Source organism: Chiroxiphia lanceolata, chromosome 9 (assembly GCF_009829145.1).
Source record: "Chiroxiphia lanceolata isolate bChiLan1 chromosome 9, bChiLan1.pri, whole genome shotgun sequence".
Classification (NCBI taxonomy): domain Eukaryota; kingdom Metazoa; phylum Chordata; class Aves; order Passeriformes; family Pipridae; genus Chiroxiphia; species Chiroxiphia lanceolata.
Window position 1 is genome coordinate 8,452,573 of NC_045645.1, and position 22,087 is coordinate 8,474,659.

Sequence of the window (22,087 nt, forward strand, 5' to 3'; positions counted from 1 at the left end):
TATTAGACAATTTGCAAGAGAAGAAGAGGATAAAGCCTGTAGAATAACTTTCAGCAGCTGATCAGGGTAATTGTGGTGTGCAACAATCCCATTATTTCCACTGAGTCCTTCTCTTTTAGTGGCCAATTGAGTTTTGGTGTCTAAAATCAGACACCAGAGAGACTGGTATGCAAAGTAAAATTCTTAATGCTACTGAACAGTAATAATGGACTCAGTAGACAAGTTGGGTTTATTGTATATACAACAGTTTGGGTTTATTGTATACACAACAGTTTTCCCCACTTAATGTCCACATAGTTCTTCAGAAAGTATCTGTAGAAAATGATCTCTCTGTGTTTTTTATGGGAAATTATGGCAAGTGCCTTTGGGACAGGAATTTTTGCTTTAGATGACTAATTTGGTGAATGAGGGGAGAGTAGCAGATGTAGTTTATTTTGGCCTTACTATGGCTTTCTACACCGTCTCCCAAAGCATCTTTGTAGACAAACTGATGAAGTATAACCTAAATAAATGGGCAGTGAAGTGGATGGAAAACTAGCAGAACTGCTGGGCTGAAAGGTGCTTGTCATTAGCGGAGTACCCCTGGCTGCTACTGTAACACCTTCATTAACTACCTGGATGAACTGACAGAGCCCACGCTGAGCAAACTGGCAATGATACAAAGCTGGGGTAGAGTGGTTGATAACCAGATGGTTGTGTTGCTACTCAAAAGGATCTGAACAGGCTGGAGAAATGGGCAGGGGGGGTTGTCAGGAAGTTGAAGAAAGGGAAATGCAAAGTCCTTCACCTGGGAAGGAATAACCTGTGCACCAGTAGAGTCTTGAAAACAGCTTTCCAGATGAGAATATGGGAGTCCAGGTGGAGAACAAGCTGACCATGAGCCAACAATACGCCCATGTGGCAAAGAAGCCAACAGCATCCTGGGCTGCCTTAGAAAAAGTGTCCCAGCAGGTTGAGAGGTGATTTTTCTCCTTTCCATTTTCCTTTTCAGTTCCAGTAGATAAACATTAGGTATCACCTTGTCCTTGACAGTATAGGCAGGGTAAGAATGGCTGAATTGTAATGACAAGGAATCTTCTTCAGCTGAGACATTCAACATTAATAACCACTGCAACATAAACAAAAATATATCCCCACCCCGCTTAAGAACAGAAAGTTATGCCCTTTACCACAAAACACTCTCTGCATGCTTATGTTTAAAAAGGTTTATTTTTTTTTTCACCCTGGTACAAAAATACAGTACAATGTGATGGCAAGGCATTCGCCAAAAAACATTCAAAGAATAAAAGGGGAAACCCCGTAAAGCTTCAACATAACCCACCCTCACTTGATGGAACAATCAAAAGGTGAGTGCATAAGGAAAAAGTTAATTTTCTGCCCAAAGGCAAATAAAAGTGAATCACACAGTTTTACACAAAAATACATTTGCAGAGCTGATAATTTCACATGCTACTTGGACATTCATGAAATGTATTCTACTGGGTTTACTGGCAGAATTCGTGTTTTGGGATATCTAGAAAATACCTGGCCTAGGAAGATGCCCCATTGATGGCAATGCCCAGTAAAAACAATGGGATCACATAATACCAGTGAGAAAAGAAGAATTCAACCCTGATTAGGTGTCAAAATGTTGGCTGCTACTAGTTTTTTTAATCACACTGTTTGTCCTCAAATAATATTCTTCCCTACACACCTCCCTTTTAACACCAAATATTAGTGGTTGCTCAAACACACAACGGGATGTGTTTGCACATTACCTAGTTGCAAATAATCATCACAGTGCAAACTTCCAGGCAGGAGGAGAAAACACTGTGACTGATGCATGTGTGTGAACTCCAAACAGGGTTTACCCTAACACTGGTGACAGGAGAATTATGGCCCTTCAGTGCAACTACATTCTCAGTCTGTTCAATCGTTTCCTTTTAGAGTTTTGAAGCAGTGAAAAATCATCATTTAGCCTATCCATTATAGTTCATCTCCCAGGTGCTTTTGTTTGAAAGCATCACCTGTCAGCTTCTCCTGGGCCTCCTTCATCCCTTGGACAACTGAAAGATTAGACAAGAGAGATACCAACTATTAATCTCATGATGCAAACATCAAGGTGGACTGGTAATGGAAGTTATTTTAAAACAACAGTTATAGAATGTATATCTACAAATTAACCTGTGGGAAAAAAAAAACCAACAACCAAACAAAAAAAACCCTCCAGTCCTGCACACCATTTCCTCACTTATGTGTAGCTGGATCATGCAAATTCCACTATTTTCCATGCCACAACTGGAGACAAAGTTTAGGTCCTACAGATAATAGTATGTCTTAAGGTGAATTACAATTCTGAATGTGGTTTCTCAGGCATTGGAGAACCACTCACTCACACTGTACCTAACAGCTCCCAGCTATGCTGTAAAGTACCATCATTTTTCTCCACTAAACAGTGAAGGTGCGTCCTCACTAAAAATGCAGTTTCAACTACTTTGCACATACCTTGATCAGCATTGGTATAGAAATACTTGTAGCTGGGGTTTCCTCTCTCATTTATGATTTCTGGATGGACTTTTCCACTGGGATCTATGAAACAAGAAATCCATCAGGAAGGTTAGGTGGTAACAATAAGAACCCAGTCCAGTGAGTGGACACAAGAGCTGCAGATGCCTTACCCATGAAAAGGATTCTGGGGATATAACTTCCATCAGGACTAAAGGCTTCATCCTTGGGCTCTTCGTCATCCTACCAAAGAAAGACAGAAGAGGAGGAATGTATTAGCAAGATACCTAACAAAACACAACACTGCTTTTTAAAGAAACAAGTTATTGCCTTCAGATTCCTGTTACCCTGAGCAATTTACATCTTGAACAGATGCCAAGTAACTGCAGGATCTTCCACTCTCAATGAAAGTTAAGTTATTTTTACCTAAACAAGTATCCTCTGTGAAAATAATAATATTTTTTTTGTCCTGTTAATTTGCATTACACACTCCACTTTGGTGTAGGAATGTTTGATAGGTAATGAGGGAATAAACATAAATTCCTTTATTGCAGCAACAGAATCACACAAGGCACAAACTGTTAAAGAGACAATAGCAGAGAGCCAGGTTTATAAACAGAATTAAAATAACCAGACTGAAGAAAACTCTTTTTAAAACAATGAGCTGTATCAATCAATCCTGAATGCCTATTCAGGAGTGCAGGATTTAGGATGTACACCAAACAGGATGTAACCAGTAAAGTTGGATTCCAAATGCTTAATTACCAGGCAGTAACATGGACACAGACCAGAAGGCAGCCTACCTCAAGGTTGACCATAACAAAATTATGGGCAAGTTCAGAGATCTCCTTGGATTCAGCAAACTTTGGCTTTAAAGCTAATTAAGGGTGAGGAAATAAAAATAAAGAGGTATGTAAAAACAGTGGAAAATATTTCAGATTTTCAAGCAGTATCAAAATCTCCACTTCATCCCTCCCTCTGGAAAGCTTTTCAATAAGCAGTGAGTAAATGGAATGTATGTATCAAACTATTCAAAGCTGGGCTAAGAGCAGCAGGTGACTGAAGCAATTCCTGCTGGGCAGCCCTGGGATGAAGCCTGACATCAAACATACATGGCTCTATATGAACCAATGGAACAGAGCAGAAAGCCTGCTATAAACCAGTATTCCCACTCAACTGCCTCATTCTTTAAGCTTAGCCATGATCCCCAGCTTGTTTGTTTGCAATGCCAGTGCCATATTATGCCTCTCCTAATGAAATACAGTTACCATTAGCTACAGTCTGAATGCAAAGCTCATGTTTCTCATGGCTACGTGATTTGCATACAAAGATTCACTAGAAATTTCAGCAAGCTCTAGTATTAAATACACTTACCTTTGCAAGCTCCACACCAGGACTTGTGGATGATAACCATAAGAGGCAAACCACTAAAAAAAGGAAGACAAAAAACTGTCAAAGAAAGCTTCCAGAGAGCCTCTAAATCCATTTCTGTTATGTGTACATTTTAACAGTCAGGGCTTCCTCAAAGGCTCAATGTAACAGAAAATAAGTGAGATGTAAAGAGATTCTGCTGTGTTCTAAGGTTGGCTTGCAAAAAGTTTTCCCAATCTTAAAACATGTAATAAAATACTTAATTGTTACTGCTCACATAGAGGAGACTTTGTCTTTGGAAGACTTGCTCTTATTAGTTTAGATTCCTCAGACACACTGCTGGTCATGCATTTTTTTACTGGATTACTGGAAATGGCTAGTGACACCAGCTGCTTGAGAGATCTTGGGATGGATTTTTGTGGCTGCTTATGGCAATCCAGTGGATGACAGCCACCTACCCATCCTCCTCCCCATTACAGCCCACGTTTCAGTCACCTCCTCTGATCAAGACCCCACTGAGCAACCATTGAACCCAGTAACCCTTCAGCTGTAAACAGATATGAAAGGCAATCTCTACTTAGCAGCATTCAGTTATGATCTTTAGAACCAGAAAAGGGTAAAGAGGAAGGCATTAGCATTTAGAGCCATTCAAAGAGAAGTTTGCGCTTTATAATTAACCAATATGTCATCACCTTCACATTGGGCTCTGTTTGCAGTAAGGAGTATGAATACACATTGCCCTAGTAGAGCTTGCATTGCATCCAGTGTCCCTGAGGATGAAAAATCACTTTTTTCTTCATTGTGTCTACAGAGTCCCAAATTGTTTTGCCTCTTTCTTGAGGACAGGCTGATTTACGTCTGGAAAATACACATTGTTCTTATCAAGGACCAGTGGTTCATGTCAAAAGAGTTCAATCATCTGGCAATCAGTACTGCAACACACTTTTTTTTAAAGAGAAATTTTCAAAGCAGATTTTAAATTTAAGTGCTCACAGCCTTGAAATACCAATTCTTAGTGAGAACTCACAGAGATTTGAAATAACGAATGTGTTTTCTCAGCTTTTATTCTCTTTACTTTGACTGGTAAGATAAACTTATTTACATCAAAACATTTTTGTAGTCAATTCTCAGTTCTGTAATGCATAAATCCCCCAGCAGTCGGTGTGTCAGACTGTACTATTTCCTCCCAGGGAGCACTACACATACAATTAAACCAAAACGACAATTTATGAGAATGAGGCATGAAGCATCCACCAGAAAGTGAGAAGTTTATCTGAACTGTACCTATTGTATCGCAAATCCCAAATTATTGGAAACTAAATGCAAAACTAAGCTACCCATCCCAGCTGGTACGGACCTACAGGTTTCAACAAGAACAGACACTGTCATTTTAGCTCGTTTTTCCTATGAGAGAACTCATTCTTAAGCAATTAGTGTTTTTAAAGATGTTTAATGATGACCTTGCAGAGAAAAGACACGGTGAGTTATTTCAATAAAATAGTCCTGCAGATAAATTAAGAGTTTAGTCCATTTAAGGCACACATTTTATTGTTAAACCTCTTTGAGTTTGCTAAGCCAGCACCCTTTTGCAGAGCAGAGCTGTAAATCTCTCTTGGGTTCAGTCAGATTTTTTGAAACAGTCACATCCTGTTCTAGTTCTGGACCTGAAGTCTCTTCTGTAGTTTGACATTATCTGGAGGCAGCCCTGGAAAAACAATCTTCTTATTCAAGACATTATAGTCATCACCTTTTGCGCTTTCACGTTCAGACACTCCTATATTACTGGGGTTTATGTCTCCACAGGAGACTTCACTTGCTTGGGGATGCAACAGCTGCTCTCCTTTTTGACGGGGAGAATTCAGGGGTATGGGGAACTGTATCCCTACAGATTCTCTCAGAAATAGTCTGCTTGGCTGCTGCGGGAACACGGCACCCAGAGCTGCTGCTGCCAAATATCCCATACGCGACAGTTGGGATCCAGGCTCTGCAGGGTCTGCGTCTGGAAGGCGCGTTCTTACTGTCGCAAGTACTTCGACGACCACGGCCACTGCCACTGGTTCACTGGATGCTGCGGCTCAGGTACTGCAGGAACATGCTGGCCAGCTGGGGCATGTTCTCATCGCTGGGCTGCATCTTGGTGTAGCTGATGAACTGCCTGCGCAGCCGGCTCAGCTCGGCCAGGCTCACGGGCCGGCTCAGCACCAGCCCCTCGGCCAGGCCGGGGACGCGGACCGTGTCCCCAGGCAGCGCCCCGCCGCTCTGCGCGGCCATCACAGCGGCCAGCACGTCCTGGGTGACGCGGTCCAGGCGGTGCAGGAACTCCCCGGACTGCAGGGGCTGGGCGCGGGTGGCGCGGTGCGGGGGCGGCGGGGCGCTCTCGAACAGCGCGGCGCGGATGTCGCCCAGCGGCAGCGGCTCCTCCCCGCTCACCGTGAACAGCGGCCGGTCCCAGCGGCAGCCCGGGTCGGGCTCCTCGAAGGGCGGCTCGTCGGGGCCGCCCCCGCCGCCGGCGCAGTGCAAGAGGCAGCGCGCCGTGCCCGCCTGCCGCGCCGCGCAGTACAGCTCGTAGCGGATGCTCCGCAGCTCGTTGCCCGCGTCCACGATCACCACGTCCCGCCGGCTCAGCCGCCGCTCCACCTCGGCCCGCAGCGCCGCCCGCCCGCCCTCCGCCTCGGACACGACGTGCGCGGCCCGCTCGGGGCCGCCCAGCGCCGCCCGCAGCTCCGCCGCCCGCCGGCTCTTGCCGCTGCCGGGCCGCCCGCACAGCACCACCAGCGGCATCGCCCCGCCGGCACCGACCCGGACGGGCGGGAACTGCTTCCGCCGGTCACATACACCCACACACGGCCCGCCCGAGACCGGCAGCACCCCCCGGCCCCGGGGGCGGCACCGCGGTGCGGGGTCCTCTGCCCCTTCGGGCATGCGGAACCGCCGGGCCCCCGCCTCTGGCACCGGGGCACCGTCCTGCCAGACGTGCGGCTTAGAAACGCGACCGTACTAACTGTAGGAACGCTTGATCCCTGCCCTCGTCCGCACGGAACTTAAAAACGAGACGTCTCCAGCATCCCCCGACACATCCACGCTGCGCAGTTTATAAAATTCAAATTGAAGTCTTGAAACTTCCCAGCTCACTGGCTCTGCTGGATCTCACTTGATGTGTCACAGTTAATTTCGTATAATTTTCGTATTATTTTTCATCTCCTCCTGACCTAAGGTCAAACTTAGGAAAGCAAATCTACTTTTTAGGTTTATATTTTCTTTGTTATTAGTGGTTTCTCCCAGTCCTTCAGTAATGCTCAAATGCTCCTGAACTCAAATCAGTGAAAGGGTCTGTGCTCCCAACAGTGAAAGGAGAGGGTGTGGATTACACCGACCCCTTCCTGCAGAGTCTCCTTGAGCAGGAATGCTCATCCTGCCTAAACCTGAGAGCTCACAGCTCACCATGCCTCCCGCCCTCTCCTGCCTCATTTTGAAGCTTCCTCCGCTTCATTGCAAAGTAGTGCTACAATTACACCTGTAAATACTGAAATAATTTTTTTTTTAAAAAATATCCAGTTATAGAAACTTGTAAGACCTCTGAACTGTATCATCTGGGTTAATATGGTATCTACGCTAAAACAATGGATCAGTTTGAGAGCTGAACTCAAACAGCAAACCTGGAAGGCATGACGAATTTCTGCTCATGTCAGCACTGTCAGATCTAGGTTATAAATTTAAAATACAAAGTAGAATTTATAAGCATACCATTTCCTTTTTCACATTTTAACAAGAAACAGAAGAAATTCTGAGGAAAATAATGTGTCAAAATATAATTTTTTACCTTCTAAGAGACTGTTATTTTTAGAGTTTAAACTTAACCAAATCATGTTCTATCAGTTCACTAGTTTGAAACTTCCAGACTTTTTCCTGCAGATTGGAACAAAATAACTCATCTCAGGCTGAGGCCTCATCTATACAGGCATAAGGAATTTTAGGGAAGCTCTCAGCACTGCTGAGTTCAAGAGGATTGAGCACTCTTTACACATTCATTTGTGGGTTTGAGAATCATACCTTTCTTTACTGTGGGAAATAATTATTTTCTTCTCATTTCAAAGACATGCTAGGGCTTCAATGATTTAATTAAACTGCAGTGATTAAACCTAGGTGGTACCTCAACAAAGATATCAAAACTCTGTATTTTCTCTCTAATAAGCTGTAGGGATCTGAAGTCTCTTAAACCATCCTCATTTTTGTTAATAATGACTCTTCTGTGGTTAAATTTAGTATTGATACAGAACCTTTGTGAATGCTTTTAAAGACACTTTTCTGTATTTAAAACTAGCAAACATACCTGGCTGCTGCCTCTTTCTTCCCATCTTCTAGTGTTCTCCAATGAATATGATCTCCAAAACCTGCCAGAGAGAAGGGTTTATAAATGCTGCGTAATTTAGCGTGTCAGCTAACAGAGGAAAACAGTCCAACCCTCAAGAGTATTTTCAACTTATTTTATATTCTTCTTTTAAAGCCATCTACAATCCCAGTTCTGGGAAGACTTCTGCAAACACTTACAACCCACACAGTCGTATGAGGAATCCCACTGAAATTAATTAACAAAAACATACCATCCTAATGAATATTTATGTCTATATGCAAACGACATCAAAATCCCCCAAACGGATATTAAAATCGAAGGGCCTTCTGATTATTCTCCATTATTCTTCAATCTATGAACATTTATTAACTGATGAGTGACAAATTAAACATGTCAGCGTTTGGCTTCCTAAATCCCACTGAATGTGAACTAAAGCAAAACTTAAAAATTCCTAGGCCAACATATGATCATTAATTGCTCTAAAACTATTATGCTAATTATTACTGCTGATGATAATTGAAGAGTAAGAAAGAACACCACTACACAGATTTCTGAATGTCAGAGTGACTGAACGGCGCAGGAAATATTTTATCCCATATCCAGATAACAAGTCTTGTTGTGTCAATTGACACAAGAGTGAGTCAGTGTATGTTTAACAGTTGCAAAGCAGGGACTGCCAGGGTTGGGATTTTTTAGTAGCCAACAAAGTACATGGCCAAAAGCCACCTGGAGAGCTGAGATGAAGGAGATCCGGGAACTGTTTGAAGAGGAACACCCTTGGAAGACCTCCTCAGAGGTCTTATGGCTCCAGTAATTAACAATTAGTGCACTGGATGATCAAGCATCAGCCTCGGCTTGCCCCTTCCCATCGCTGAGGGTTTGGATTAGTCAGCAACCCCCAGGGTGCTGAGGGGAGCAGATTTCGGGAGCTACACAGAGGTCAGAGCCCCAGACTGCCCAGTGCTGACACGGGGAAAAGTGGACATTGTAGACAACTACGGCAAAGAAGCTGGAGAAAGCCTAAAACAGAGTCAGCAAATCCTCGTGGCACCTTAATTCAGTATCCGGGAGGTGTGGACAGTTGGCACAGCATATTACCTGATCTTCTCTCCTGATATGAACCTCTGTGAACACATATGATGCAACACATCAAACAGATGAGCTCGCAGTGAGGTGGGGATGCCCTGTCCACGTCCAATCACACCCCAGCTGCTCGGGCAGCTTTGGACACAGGGCTACTTTTGGACAAGCCCAACGTACCCAAGCAAAAGCCAGTTGGATTAGCAGAAGTCATGTTTATCCAGCATATTGACACGTCAGCTATTTCAGTCAAAGGCCAAAATGTTAAAATAGGGAAAGCCTTTTATTGTTCTAGCTGGGAAACACTTTTTGAAAGCTTTTCTATACTTAAACCAAAATCCCATTTGTGGCAAGCTTCAGTATGTTTTTAAAACAATTACACAACACACTACGGAGCGTTTCTTTTGAATGAAAGTCCTCTGGGGAATTAAAGGAGGATGGCTGGCTGGGATCCACACCACAGAGCTTTGCTGTCATTGATCGAATTGGTTACTACCGGTCCTGAGGAGGAGATTTGCCTCTAAGGCAAAGCCACCACCTGGGGTGAAGCTCAGGCGCTGGCTAAACCCGGCTATTAGACATGGTAATTAGTCAAGGAGCCTCGGTGAGCCAAGAGAGGAGTGAGGAGCGGTCATCGAGGGCAAGGCAAGCCGAGGGCGGAGGGAAGCGCCATTCATTGCCTGCCAGGAGCCGGCGGCGGCTGGGCGGACACAGCGGGCATCGAGGGCTGCCCCGCAGGGCTCCGCGGAGCCCCTCGAAAGGACGCTCAGCCGGGACAGAACCACGACGGCGGGGACGGTGCAAACCCCCCTCACCTCCAGCCCCCAGACCCGCGCTCTGTCCCGCCACCCCCCCGACGCCGCGGACTGAGGGACCGGACCCGTGCCCGCGGCCAGGACACGAGTTGAGGAAAGCCCGAAGGAAGCGTTTTCCTGACCCTTTCCGAGCCCTCCCTCGGCGGAGGCGGCGGAGGCCGCCAGCACCAGGCACAGGCAGAGGACGGAGACGGCCACGGGCTGAGCCTTCATGGTGTCGGCGCGGGCAGCGGCGGCACCGGGTACAACCCCACAGCTCCGCACAGCACAGGACCCGCTCAGGCGGATTTTTTTTTTTCTTTCCTCTTTTTTTTTTTTTTCCCGTTTTTTTAAAGCCCAGGAAGTGATGTGAGGCGGATGTGGGCGGTGCGCAGCTCTCGCCGCTCGGCTCGGGGGTGCCGGGGGTGCCACCCAGCGGGAGGGGATGCGGTGGGGTCCCAGTCACCTGGGTTACTGCCCCTGGACAAACCCAGGGTTATCCCGTCGGGAGCAGGCAGCGGGAAGGGTGTGTGTAAATGGGGATCTGGGTTTATTTTCTCCTTTCCAAAATAAACGCTTTTGTCGCGCTGCTCTCCGGAATTGCCCAGTTGTCGGGAAGGCAAAACCGACCGCAAAGCGCCGTGCGTGAAGGAGGGTTCGCTAAGGGAGACAGCGGAGCACGTGGTGACGCCTTTGGAGCCGCCGCGCCCCGGGTTTGGGTCACCAGCCATCGCTCCCTGACCGGGGGCACCCGAGACTACAGCAAGACACCGCTCCCTGCCCCAGGACACTGGTTATTACCCCAGGCCGCCATTCCCTGCCCCGGGGCACCGAGTGTCTGTCCCCCCCCACCCAGAGACTACAACTCCCAGGAAGTCTTGCGCACCCCCTCTCCCGCCCCTATGCAAATGATTGGGCGGCTCCGCCAATCGGGGGGCGGGCCGGCGCCGTCACGTGGAGGGGAGCTTCCTTTCTCTGTGCGCCTCTCTTTCCTTTCCCGGCCGCCATCTTGTTCTCGCCGCGTGTTGGCCGCGGGGGCTCCGCCGCGCTCAGGTGAGGGGTCTTGCTGCTTCCGCGTCCCGGCGGCCCGCCCTTACCGTGCCCCCGGTGGCCTGGGGCGGGGGACTTGGTCCCGTCCCCGCCCGCCGCGCTGGGCCGTTTCCCGAGGAGACGCCGAGGGAGCGAGGCCCTGCGGCGGGACGATGTGCGGGGGCTGCCCCAGCTCGGGGGACCGCGGCCATACAGGCTCCTGAGGGATCAGCCTTGAGCCCCTCTCGCTCCCCGTGCTTAGGGGGTGCCCGGCGAGCCGCCCCGAGCCTCTTCTCCTGCCGGTGCTGATCCCTCTCTCCGGCACAAAGCACACGCGGAGGGGGCTTCCCCGTCATTCCCGGGATCTCTGATCACTTGCTGGGGCACAGCAGCGGAACGCGTTCCTTGTGCTGGAAGGCTGGAGGTGTTTTCCCACCCATTACGGGTTTTTTTCAGGGCTTTCAGTCTTTAAAGGTCCCGCTTGACCCGTGGAAGAAGCCACTGGACTGACTTCCCAGTCATTGAATGGGATGCAGGGCTTCCAGAGGTTCTTACGGGAAATCCGTCCAGATCCGAACTCACGGGGTTCAGAGCTCACTTATTAGTTACAAGTATCAGAGATTCATTATATGGAAATAGTATTCGAAGTAGTTTAGTGACGAATCTCTCCCTGGGCCCTCTTAAAGATAAGGGTATTTCCCAGAAGCAGTTGTGCTGGTTTGGGTCTGGTTTGAGTTCAATTCAGTGCTTCCAAAAGTAAATTGGCACACTGGGAATTTACTGATGCGGAATGAAGTGTCTTGTTGATTTGCCTTATTGTGTCACAGGCACTTCAGCTAAATGGCCTGCTACAGGACCACTTCAGATTATTTAGGTTTTAAACCTTTGTTTGTGTGTTTTTGTTGGACGCAGTGTTTTGGGTAGTGTTCTGTAAGTTTCAAAAACCCACCGAAATCTTAGGAGTGCTTTGAAAATGGACTGTGACATTTTTTTTCTTACTGTTTTGGTTGTTAACTTGGGTTTTGTATCTTCTTGTTATTTTTCAGACACATCACTATGAACCAAGAAAAACTGGCCAAGCTTCAAGCACAGGTCCGAATAGGAGGAAAGGTAAGAAACCCACCAGAGATGCTTTTCAAAACATAGGTTATAGTTCACAGAAGGGGAAAAACTATTTTTCTGAGACTTGACAGATATGGGTTTTGTGTGATCTGTATCGTGGTGCTTCTACCTGAAATGCAAGTTTCTTTCAGTTCCCAGCTGCTGGATTAGCAGTTTCCAGGGTGTAAGAGTTCTGCTAATTCAGTGACTTGTTGTGACCTGTGGAAGCTCCAGCTGAGCTCACCTGCTGGGTGTTCCAGTTCTGCCTTTCCCTTCTTCCTGTTGGGGATTTTCAATGTCCACTCCAGGCACTAACTCTGCACTGAGCTTTGTTTTTCTCTGAGCCAGCAGGTAGTTAATCTGACCAAAAAAAAAAAGGCATGGAGTTTGTTCAGTGTGGGGGCCTCATCCCCTGCCAAACTTCCACAGAATTTTGCAAAGTAGAAATTCCAAAATTGCTGTTAAATCACTGTATTTGTGCTTCGTCCTGGAAAAAATGGAGTTCTTGGGGAAAATTTCTTATATTTTGCTTAGTAGTAAATAGTATTTTTGTAATCTGGCTTGTAGGAAAGGAAAATACTGCTGCTATTTGGTGTCTTTTGGTCCTTTACGTTTAAGAAAAACCTTGAAATTGAGACTGATGGCTAAAGCTGTAGGTAAAGAGAAATAGGACTATAGAAGCATCTCATAACTTGGAAGATGTTGCTCAGACTGTGATAGGACTTTCACAATTAGTGTTGAGAAATTCTGAGCATGGCTGACTGTTGTCTCTTGATTGTTTCCCAGGGAACAGCTCGCAGAAAGAAGAAGGTGGTGCACAGAACAGCTACAGCTGATGACAAAAAACTTCAGAGTTCCCTCAAAAAACTGGCAGTAAATAACATTGCTGGCATTGAAGAGGTATAGTGATAAGTGTTTCCTGTTTGAAATTAAATTCACTGCATTGTTTTGGGGGTGATGTGGTGGATTTTGCTTTTGTTTTTACAACAGGCTTCCAAGCAAAAACTTACAGATCTGTTTATTGATAGGCAAAGTTATTTGATTGATTGTTGTCTCGGTGAAATGAATTGTGTATATGTACCTGGAGAAAGAAGGGAGAAGGTTCTGCTGGCCACATAGTGGTTACAGGAGGTAGTAAGCTGTGTGTTGTGTGTGTCTTGCAGTCGCCACAGAACAAAACTTCTCTTTGTTCTTAACTTTTATGAACGTGATTACCTACTCAAAAGAGCAGTAAGTACACGTGTTCTATGCAGGCACATCCAGGGCAAGAGTTGTGTGGTGTAGAATATAAAGAAAAGTTTAGAAATACCTAGGGTAAGAACTTGAGTCCATATTATTAAAATTAGGATCCTTTACTACTTTACAAAAGTTGCTGGAATTGTTTGCAGTAGTTACAGGAGATGATATTTCTTAAAACACTGCAGAGACCCTACAGAAGCAGCTTCTGTGCTAATGTAAGTGGGAATGTGAGGGTTTCAGATGTTCCTTGAATACCTCTAATTGACAGGTATGAATGAAACATGTTTTCCATAACACTGTAGGGAGTGACACTCGTACATGGGAGGAGGAGGTGTTCCTCCCTCATGAACTCAGTATTACTGTAGTGCTTGGTTAAAGAAGCGCAGTATTTAATCTGTGATTAATTAATTTAAGCAGGTTTGCAAGGTGCCTGCAGAGGTCACGTAGTGCATTCTCTCTTCCAAAGGCAAATGCAGATTTTGCTGTAGCAGCCCGGTTTGCTTATAGATTTTCAGTCCTCTCTTGCATAAACACTTTTATTTCCCTGTTTTCTTAAGCTCAGTATGTATATACTGAGTTATGTGAACCCAAAGAAGGACACAGTTATGGGGGTGTGTTTCGGTTTCCTTTTTCACACAAATCTCAGGATCTTTACTTAGGCACAGTTATTAAGGATTTTAAATATCTTGATGTGAAGACAGTGCAAAATGTTTCTGCCTTGATAGCTAGAGACAGAATTGCAGTATGTTGTGTTCAGGTGAAGACAAGTTGACCTTGGTAAGCTTTGTGTAAAAGAGTTTGGAGAGGGTAGCAACGTTGAGTCAAGCATGAGTTACTCATCTGTGTGGCTTTAAAAGAGGTTTTTAAGTAACAGGATGACTGTGCTTGAAGCCTTTACCATTTCCTTATGTGCAAAGGACAGGACATTGTTTAGTTTTGCAGGAAAGCAACACACCTGGTTTTCCTGTTCAAAACATATTTTGAACCTCTTCTGCTGTGTGAGGATTTAGAACTTGGGATGTTTTTATATTTTAAATCTCTTATTTCTCCCTGTAATTTCTGCTAAAAACCTTACTTATTAATTTTGTCACGTGAGTTTAATGCCTAGAAGAAAAACCTTTTTAACTGTCCGTGCTGTCTCCCATTAAGTTGAAAAACGCAACGTAAACCCATACAAATATGCCAGTATAAACTGACAGAAGGTGCAAAGCAGGACACTACACTGGCCATTAAATCTTAATTCTTGGTGATTCAGAAGACCAGGAAAAAGAAAAAGAGCAGGATCACTGTATGATGTCCTTAGTCTTAAAAGAGTCATCATGGAATTACTGGGATTTCCTGATAGGTGTCACAGGTACTTGTGAAAGGCAGTGGCTTAAACTGGTGTGGCTGGGCTTTGCTGTTGGAGTTTTGAACCTGTGAAGAGTCACCACAGAGCTGAAGAGTTTGGCTGGTTTGTTGGGGGGGTTTTCCTCCCCAGACCTTCTTCACATTAACATGTTTATACCTTGCAGTGTAATAATCTATGTGTATTTTTTTGCTTTTGTTAAAAATACACTTGAACTGCATTATAACTTATACTCCTTATATATTTATTAGTATTCAGGTAAGTTCATTTTATGAAGGAACCATAGCTGTTAAGTTCTGCCTCATCATATAGTATGTACGAGCCCATATTTTACCATTAACTCATATTTACTTCCGGTTTAGGTGGTATTAATTCCACGTGCTTTTGTCATGCTTATATTATTCTCTAAGAGGAGTGGTAGCTTTGTAATTTTTTATATTTTAATACTTTAAATCTGGATTTTAATGATCACGCTCATTCAACCAGATGCTGCAACACTTTGGTAAATGTTATTACTATATTTAAACAGGTGAACATGATAAAAGACGATGGAACAGTTATTCACTTCAACAACCCCAAGGTTCAAGCTTCCCTGTCTGCCAACACTTTTGCAATTACTGGTCATGCAGAGGCTAAACCGATCACAGAAATGCTTCCGGGCATCTTAAGCCAGCTTGGTGCTGACAGCTTAACAAGTCTCAGGAAGTTAGCTGAACAATTCCCAAGACAAGGTAGGTCTTTTGGAGTCTTTCATAGCTGATTTAAAGAACATATGAAGTGCTTAAAAGTTTTAACCCAAATTTAGCAACACTATGTGACTTAAAGAAAAGTGCACACACCCTTGATTACTTTTTATTTGCCACTGTTGAGGAAGTGTAGGGTGAGGGAAAAACTTTTCTTGTTGATTCAAGATTATATAGGCATGTCCTGATTTAAAAAAATTAAAATAGGTAAGTCTGGCATGCTGTTATTGCAGGTGTACAACTATGTATGGGAGACTACTTAGGAAAGCAAGTTCACGTTTTTACTTGGAAAAACTCAGCTGGTTCTTTTTGTCAGGGAATCGACTCTGTTTTCTTTGTTCCTACAAAAAATATTTCTGTTTGATTATAGAATAAGGAATATGTTCTCCTACTCCTCAATTCCCTTTGGAATTCAACCAAGACTTAAGAAATCTAATTAAAAATGAGAGTTTTGATTGAAAATTAAAAAAATCAAATCACAGTTTTGACTGTGATTCTTGATTTTTCTATTTATTTTAAAACCTTGGGAGCATGAGGGTGTGTGTATATGCGCCATAATTATTACTGTAATTTTACAGTTCAGAAATGAAGATTAGGGACAATTCCAGTTGAGACTGTTCTGGCCATTAAGATGACTGTAGTTGGACATGTCGCAGTTGTCTGTATTTGGAACTGGAATATACATCACCTGTTCTAATGTTTTCAGCAAATAGTTATTCTTTCTAAACGAGTTTCAACTTCTTCCACGTTTCATGTTCAGAGTTTAAGTGAAAGTAGAGGGTTTCTTTTTCTTTATTAATAAGTAAAATACCTTTTAAAATCCAGAGGGGTGGATAATCATAAGCGTATTTCATTTGATGCAACCTCAGTACCAATGGATGCTGTGCTTTCTTTGGATAGTACAGTGAGGAAAAAGTACTTTATTTTTCTAGTTCTTTCATTTCTCTAGGTTACTTGGAGCACAATCTGTGACTGACAGAGTAGGTTTAATGCAGGACAGCTGATATGGAAATACTTTTTCCTACAGTTGTGGCCCCTTGGTAATTGAATCATGTGATATGTTGGTCACTGATTGGTACCACATTGTTGTTGCATTGAAACACATGACACCAGTTAGATTTAGTCACACTGGGGGTTTTCTATATCAGTTGATCTTTTGCAAGCTCTGCATGAATTACCCCATAGCATTTTAAAATGGCCCTGCCAATACTTTGGTATAATAATGTCCACATGTAGGCCTTTTGGTCATGCTGTTAACTGTCAATACCTGGTCATTTGTGTGCTTTTCACTATTGGGGAAATGCTTTCTTTTTTCACCTGTGTGGCTTTTATTGTGTCATGTGAGTGTCCCTAATTCTGTATCATGAGAACTCAGCACCAAGTTTCTTTTTACAGTGTTGGATAGTAAAGCACCAAAATCTGAAGATATTGATGAAGAAGATGATGATGTCCCAGGTAGGCACATACACATTTTTATGTCCATTTAATGTATAAATATTTTGATTCATACACTGAAATATTTAGCTCTTGGTATGATTATACTCCTCACTTGCTAGGGGAGGCTTCATATATAGGGCAGCATTAAAACATGGCTTTGAAGTCCAGCTTCTGAAAAAGGGTTTACTTTGTGCAAACATCCTAATTATTAAGTGAAACTAGGTTAAAATACCTTCAGTGAGATTGAGCAGGTATCTGAATATCCAAACAGGGTTTGAGGGCTGCAAAATGACACAACTGGTATAGTTGTCAGGTTGTTTTCAAATCAGAGACTAGAGTGGGGAGTTTTATTTCTGTAGTAGAAGAAAAAAAGCTTATGTCAGTATCTGAAAGTAAAAAAAATATGGTAAGTTCTTAATATGACAGTGAATAACTGTCTTATTAATCACCACATTCTGCTGTATCCGTCAGTATGGTGTGTTAGCTAAAACAACACACTTGTGGATCAGAGGTTCAAATCCTCATGCTTTGGCACTGCCTTATTTCTTTGTGACCTTGCATAAAATTCAATTCTCTAAAACTTCAGGCATTCTTTAAAGGATGCAGATGCTTGAAACCCAACTACAGCTAATAGAGCACCTTTGAAAATCAGATCTTAATCACTCAATATTAGAATTTTCACTGTCTGAGCGTTCCTGTGTTTCTAGTTCTTTGTGTATGTCCAAACAAACGATATTTTCTAAAGCCTTTTGAAATCTGCCCATAAGAAAATGATTTCCCTGAGTGTAGTTAAGTACTACTTAACCTCTCCTATAATGTATGCATTTTCATTAAAGGTAACCTTATTGGGCATTACTGTATTAAATATCTTCATCTTTTTCAGATCTCGTAGAAAATTTTGATGAAGCATCAAAGAATGAAGCTAACTAAAACATTAATAGTTCTGGAAGCTGGCATGGACTAGATTTAAGAAATCAGCTATGTGGTTCCAAAGTTTAAAGAAACAGAGAACATCATCTGTTAATAGTTCAGTAATATAAATATTTTGTATTTTTATGATGCTGTTTGTTCAGCATTTTCTGTCAGTTGATTTTGCATTTTGCACTTACTCCCAGGATCTACTCTTTTGGTCAAAAAAGAAATGTCAGTGCATTTTGAGGGGTGTGTGTATGTGTGTGGGTGTACGTATAGTGGAGAACAAATTGGAGAACGCTTATTTAACCATTTCCCCTTTTCCTCTGGAAGTAGAAATAAAACGAATCTTCAGCATTGCTGCTTTTGAGTACCACCAGGTAGCGCACAGAAGGTAGTTAAGGTGAACGTTTTGTTCACGTTTTGTGACCTGAAGGCATTGCACCATTAACACTTGGGGTTAATTTGCTGTTAACTATTGTACTTGCAGATGTTTCTCAGTGTACACATTTGTTATCAACCCTGTGTTGATCTCAAATGATACCGAAGATGAGCTGTTTCAGCAGCTTGTTTGGTACAGTAACTTTTTTAAAACCTGGTCTCAGAAACTTCTTCAACTCTTTTTTTTTTTTTTTTTTTGGTCTCTAACCTTTTGATACAAGCTGATATTTGACTCTTTCCGTGTAGGCTTAGCAGTGTGTTCTCCTGTTGGTTACTGGAGTATTTCCCAGTCAAAAGAAAACCAAACATTTTGGTTCTCTACTCTTGGGTCACTTCCTAAGCTTGGAGGTCTGGTTGGTAACAGTCCAGTGCACCAGTTTTACACAGTAACAGGTTTTTGCTTGAATAACTTCAAGCTGTTCTCTTGGCATGATTGCATTTACTAGCAGCTGATGATCCACTGTCATTCTTACGGCACTAGGAATTAAATGCACTGTGTGAACAATGCCTAGAGTGGGAGGAAAGAGTTGTTGACACTTTGCCTTGCTTCCTGCTGGGCAGTTTGTGCAGTGATTAGCTCTAAAGGGATTTTTTTTTTTGCCTGTAAGTTACCTTGGCCTATAACCTACCTCTAGGTTTGGTGTCATCTATGTAGTAGCTTCTTACAAAACACAAATGCTCCTCAGGCATGAGGAGGACATTGGGAAGTACTGTTGGTACAGTGCAGTATTTATGACCTTTCTTTAAAATGCTTAATGTGAACCTGTTTTTTCAGAGGCTCTTTCAAGGTTCTTGATGTAATGTGCATTACAGTATAGTTAGACATCATTGTAACCTCTCTCAAGGGCAGCTGTGGCTTAAGAAAGCCGTTCTGGTTTTGTTTTTTTCTACATCTGTCACTTAACTATGGCTTAATTGGAACATATCAGCTTTTGATGTAGGCTCATAGGCTAGAGAACTGTAATAGTCCAAGCAAACAGTCCATGAGTTCTGGAGACTTCGTAAAACCACAGAAGTAGAACTGTAGTGGTTTGTCCTCTGAACTCCTCAGTTCGTTTTACAGGCTCCGTTCTGTTTCTCCTGTTATATTTTATATACTACATGGATCTTACTACAAAATAAAAGTACAAAAGAGGAAATGCTTCCTCCTGTGTGTTGTCTGCTCCTCCCACCAAGGGCAGGTGGATGCAGCAGCTGTTTGGAACAGCGCTGCATTCCTTATGGCAGTGACTGAGGAAGACACATGCAGGACTGGGGAGGATTCCGGTAGGGCTTTAGGATTTCACACTCCCTATACTCACTCCTGTTTTCCCTATGGTGATGAATGAACCTTTGGTTTGTTGTATGGCTGATCAGCTGCAGATGATTTGTGTCTATAAGGAGATGTTGTGTGTGCCCAGTAACATGGAATTGCCTTCTGCTGCCTCTGCGAGCCCAAGGAGTAAAGGAAGGACACAAAGCAACAGGTATTTGCAGTGTTCTTCCATTTGCTTGAGAGGCGTGAGCAAAGACCCTTTCAAAGTAGCAACTGTACTGAGATGATGTATGGGACATCCCCTTCCTAAATGCTAATCAGATACTGAAAATTCCTGCTCATTGGTTTCTGATGTAGGAAGTATGTCAAAAGTAATTTTGAGAGAGATTAAAAGTAAGCCTTGGAAACAATTATTCCATAAGTTTATATAGCTGAACTTTCTAATTCCTCCAAAATACTCACTTAGTTTTTGCTCTTGGTCATGACAATTTATGTGTTAAACCCTCAGTTTTTCCTATGTTGACAACCAGTAAACTAACTATGCTAGCTTATGTAGTTCTATTCAGTTTTTTCACTGTATCTGGAAACAGTCAACCACTTACGATTTGCTGCTGGAAATACTAGAGCTTATCAATCATTAAACTGATTTTAATTAAAAGTAGCCCATCAAGGCTGTTGTGGGAAAAACTCTTTTTTCTTTGTATTTATTCATGGTATAACACAAACAGTGCTTGTACATGCTGATGGAAATGCAGGGTTATTAAAAGTAGTTTCAGGGAGTGTTGGTAAATAAAAACTCCCCGCACAAAAGTGAACATGAAAATGTTCTTTGCTTGGCTTGAAACTGAAATATGTCGATAACTTGCTCGTATTTGTCAGCTTCCCATGGGAACAAGGAGTTGCTATGCACTCCCTTCTGCCAGGATCTTCACAAGTAATGTTTTGGATTTGGTGTGTACAAGATGAGCTCCAGAGGTCTTAGAGCTGATTTAATTACTGAGCAGTATGTTGATTGACCAGTGTCAGGAAGGAACTGAGGAAGCTTTAGCAGCACAGTAAAGCTGTACTGTATGTAAGAGATGAACTCAAGCCTCTCCTGAGGAATGTCCAGGAAGGATCCTCCTAACATTCCCTAGAATCAGACTGTGCTGCTCCAGACAGTAGGGATGTACAGAGGGACTGAACAAACTGCTCCTTACATGAAGGTGAGTGAATTCTTCTACTGGCACTTCAGATCAGTTTGGTTTTATTACTTGAAGACAATACTGGTTTCTTCAACAAAGTGAACAGACTTTATTTTGGAGATGCAGATTTCACTAATTCAATGGTCCATGTTTTGTACTTGAGCAAATGAAGTGATGCAGAACAGAAGCACATCACAACAGCAGCCACAGCAGCTTTGCAGGAGTGATAGCAGAAGTGCAGAGAATGGTTATTCACCTTCAACTGTTTGCTTTCCCATCAAGTAATGTTTTTTTATTTATTCCTCCACTTTCAAAGACCGGTTTGCAGACACTGAAGAACTTCATGGATTTATTCAGAAACATGAGGGCTGCAGTGTCAATCAAGAATTCAGGTAGCCAAGTGGAGCAAGCAAAGAGACTAATTCTAAAATCAGTTGTCTTGGTATGTTTGGGTGGAAGCTTGGGTTGATTCCTAGAGCAGGGTTATTGGGAATTAAGCTTTCATTCACATCCATCTGTGTTGGGCAAGAAATAGCACTTGTACATCTTCCAGTGCCTTGGGTTGCCTTTATTCCAGCACTGCTCTGCTTCCTATGTGTACTTTGTAAATAACTGAACACAAAACTGGATGTTTCTTAAGAGAGCTACATCTCTGTGCAATTGGTATAAAAAAGCTACTTCTACATAATAAGCACACGGTATTCAGTGGCCTGTCAGTACTTTGAACACCCTCTCACTACACAACAGACCCACAGCTTGCTCAGATACTGTTTTTTCTTGACAAATGGTGTCTTATAGATCCTCAAATATTAGGTGGCATTTCCTTGAACTTTGCATTTACAGGTAGATTTTTGTAGCTAAGCTAAATTAGTTGCCTCCTTAAAGTAAAAGGAGATTATCTGCTCATTTGAGTTCTTGAAGCTGTTTTGATATTTTTGATTAAGTATTAATGCTGAGGCAAACATTGAAACAAAAAATCCCGTTCCAAGGCCCTTTGACCTTTCAGTGCACATATCCCAGCTGAATAAAAGGAGTTATGCAACCTCTTGCCCTCCCTTGCACCATCCTTGTGGCAGCTATAGTAACTGCTTATGTCGAAAGGTAATATTAGAAAATATTTAATATATTTTTAGATTATATTTAATGCAACTTAGCTGATAAAGAAGAGCCAGTGCTGAGACCAGCTCTCCACAGATATTGGGAAATGTGGCACAAATTCCATTTTGAGAACAGCAGATCTCATTTTGAGGCCATGTGTGAAGCTGGGAGTTTCTGAGTGATGCAAATTGTAACCAGATACAGGTAAGTGAGGACTTAA

The 22,087-nt window shown here is 43.1% G+C and overlaps 3 protein-coding genes and 1 long non-coding RNA gene across 4 annotated transcripts in view; 2 read left to right on the top strand and 2 right to left on the bottom strand.

Moving 5' to 3' along the window:
* Window positions 1–22,087, top strand: part of LOC116790731 — a 32,425-nt gene that overhangs the window by 7,268 nt on the left and 3,070 nt on the right. The window contains exons 2-3 of the long non-coding RNA XR_004358472.1: window positions 8,818–8,821; window positions 18,495–22,071. This is a non-coding gene — a long non-coding RNA (uncharacterized LOC116790731). The remainder of the gene's footprint in view (window positions 1–8,817; window positions 8,822–18,494; window positions 22,072–22,087) is intronic.
* Window positions 1,191–10,464, bottom strand: TXNDC12 (thioredoxin domain containing 12). Its single transcript, XM_032695987.1, has 7 exons — window positions 10,224–10,464; window positions 8,186–8,246; window positions 3,859–3,911; window positions 3,288–3,361; window positions 2,658–2,727; window positions 2,485–2,568; window positions 1,191–2,045 (listed from the first exon to the last, which is right to left on the bottom strand). Exons 1-7 carry the CDS (start codon window positions 10,312–10,314, stop codon window positions 1,966–1,968), a joined length of 513 nt encoding a protein of 170 aa, XP_032551878.1. The 5' UTR covers window positions 10,315–10,464; the 3' UTR covers window positions 1,191–1,965.
* Window positions 5,290–6,786, bottom strand: KTI12 (KTI12 chromatin associated homolog). Its single transcript, XM_032695983.1, has one exon. It carries the CDS (start codon window positions 6,775–6,777, stop codon window positions 5,914–5,916), a length of 864 nt encoding a protein of 287 aa, XP_032551874.1. The 5' UTR covers window positions 6,778–6,786; the 3' UTR covers window positions 5,290–5,913.
* Window positions 11,018–20,272, top strand: BTF3L4 (basic transcription factor 3 like 4). The gene is made up of 6 exons (XM_032695988.1): window positions 11,018–11,133; window positions 12,156–12,219; window positions 12,997–13,110; window positions 15,327–15,528; window positions 16,936–16,995; window positions 17,861–20,272. Exons 2-6 carry the CDS (start codon window positions 12,166–12,168, stop codon window positions 17,905–17,907), a joined length of 477 nt encoding a protein of 158 aa, XP_032551879.1. The 5' UTR covers window positions 11,018–11,133; window positions 12,156–12,165; the 3' UTR covers window positions 17,908–20,272.

Coding starts and splice junctions, on each gene's coding strand:
- TXNDC12 (XM_032695987.1), bottom strand. CDS start 10,314: ATGAAGGCTCAGCCCGTGGCCGTCTCCGTCCTCTGCCTGTGCCTGGTG. Junction 8,247..10,223: donor CGAGGGAGGGCTCGGAAAGG/GTCAGGAAAACG, acceptor TCTCTCTGGCAG/GTTTTGGAGATCATATTCAT. Junction 2,728..3,287: donor TTGTTATGGTCAACCTTGAG/GTAGGCTGCCTT, acceptor TTTCTTTGGTAG/GATGACGAAGAGCCCAAGGA.
- KTI12 (XM_032695983.1), bottom strand. CDS start 6,777: ATGCCCGAAGGGGCAGAGGACCCCGCACCGCGGTGCCGCCCCCGGGGC.
- BTF3L4 (XM_032695988.1), top strand. CDS start 12,166: ATGAACCAAGAAAAACTGGCCAAGCTTCAAGCACAGGTCCGAATAGGA. Junction 12,220..12,996: donor AGGTCCGAATAGGAGGAAAG/GTAAGAAACCCA, acceptor ATTGTTTCCCAG/GGAACAGCTCGCAGAAAGAA. Junction 15,529..16,935: donor TGAACAATTCCCAAGACAAG/GTAGGTCTTTTG, acceptor TTCTTTTTACAG/TGTTGGATAGTAAAGCACCA.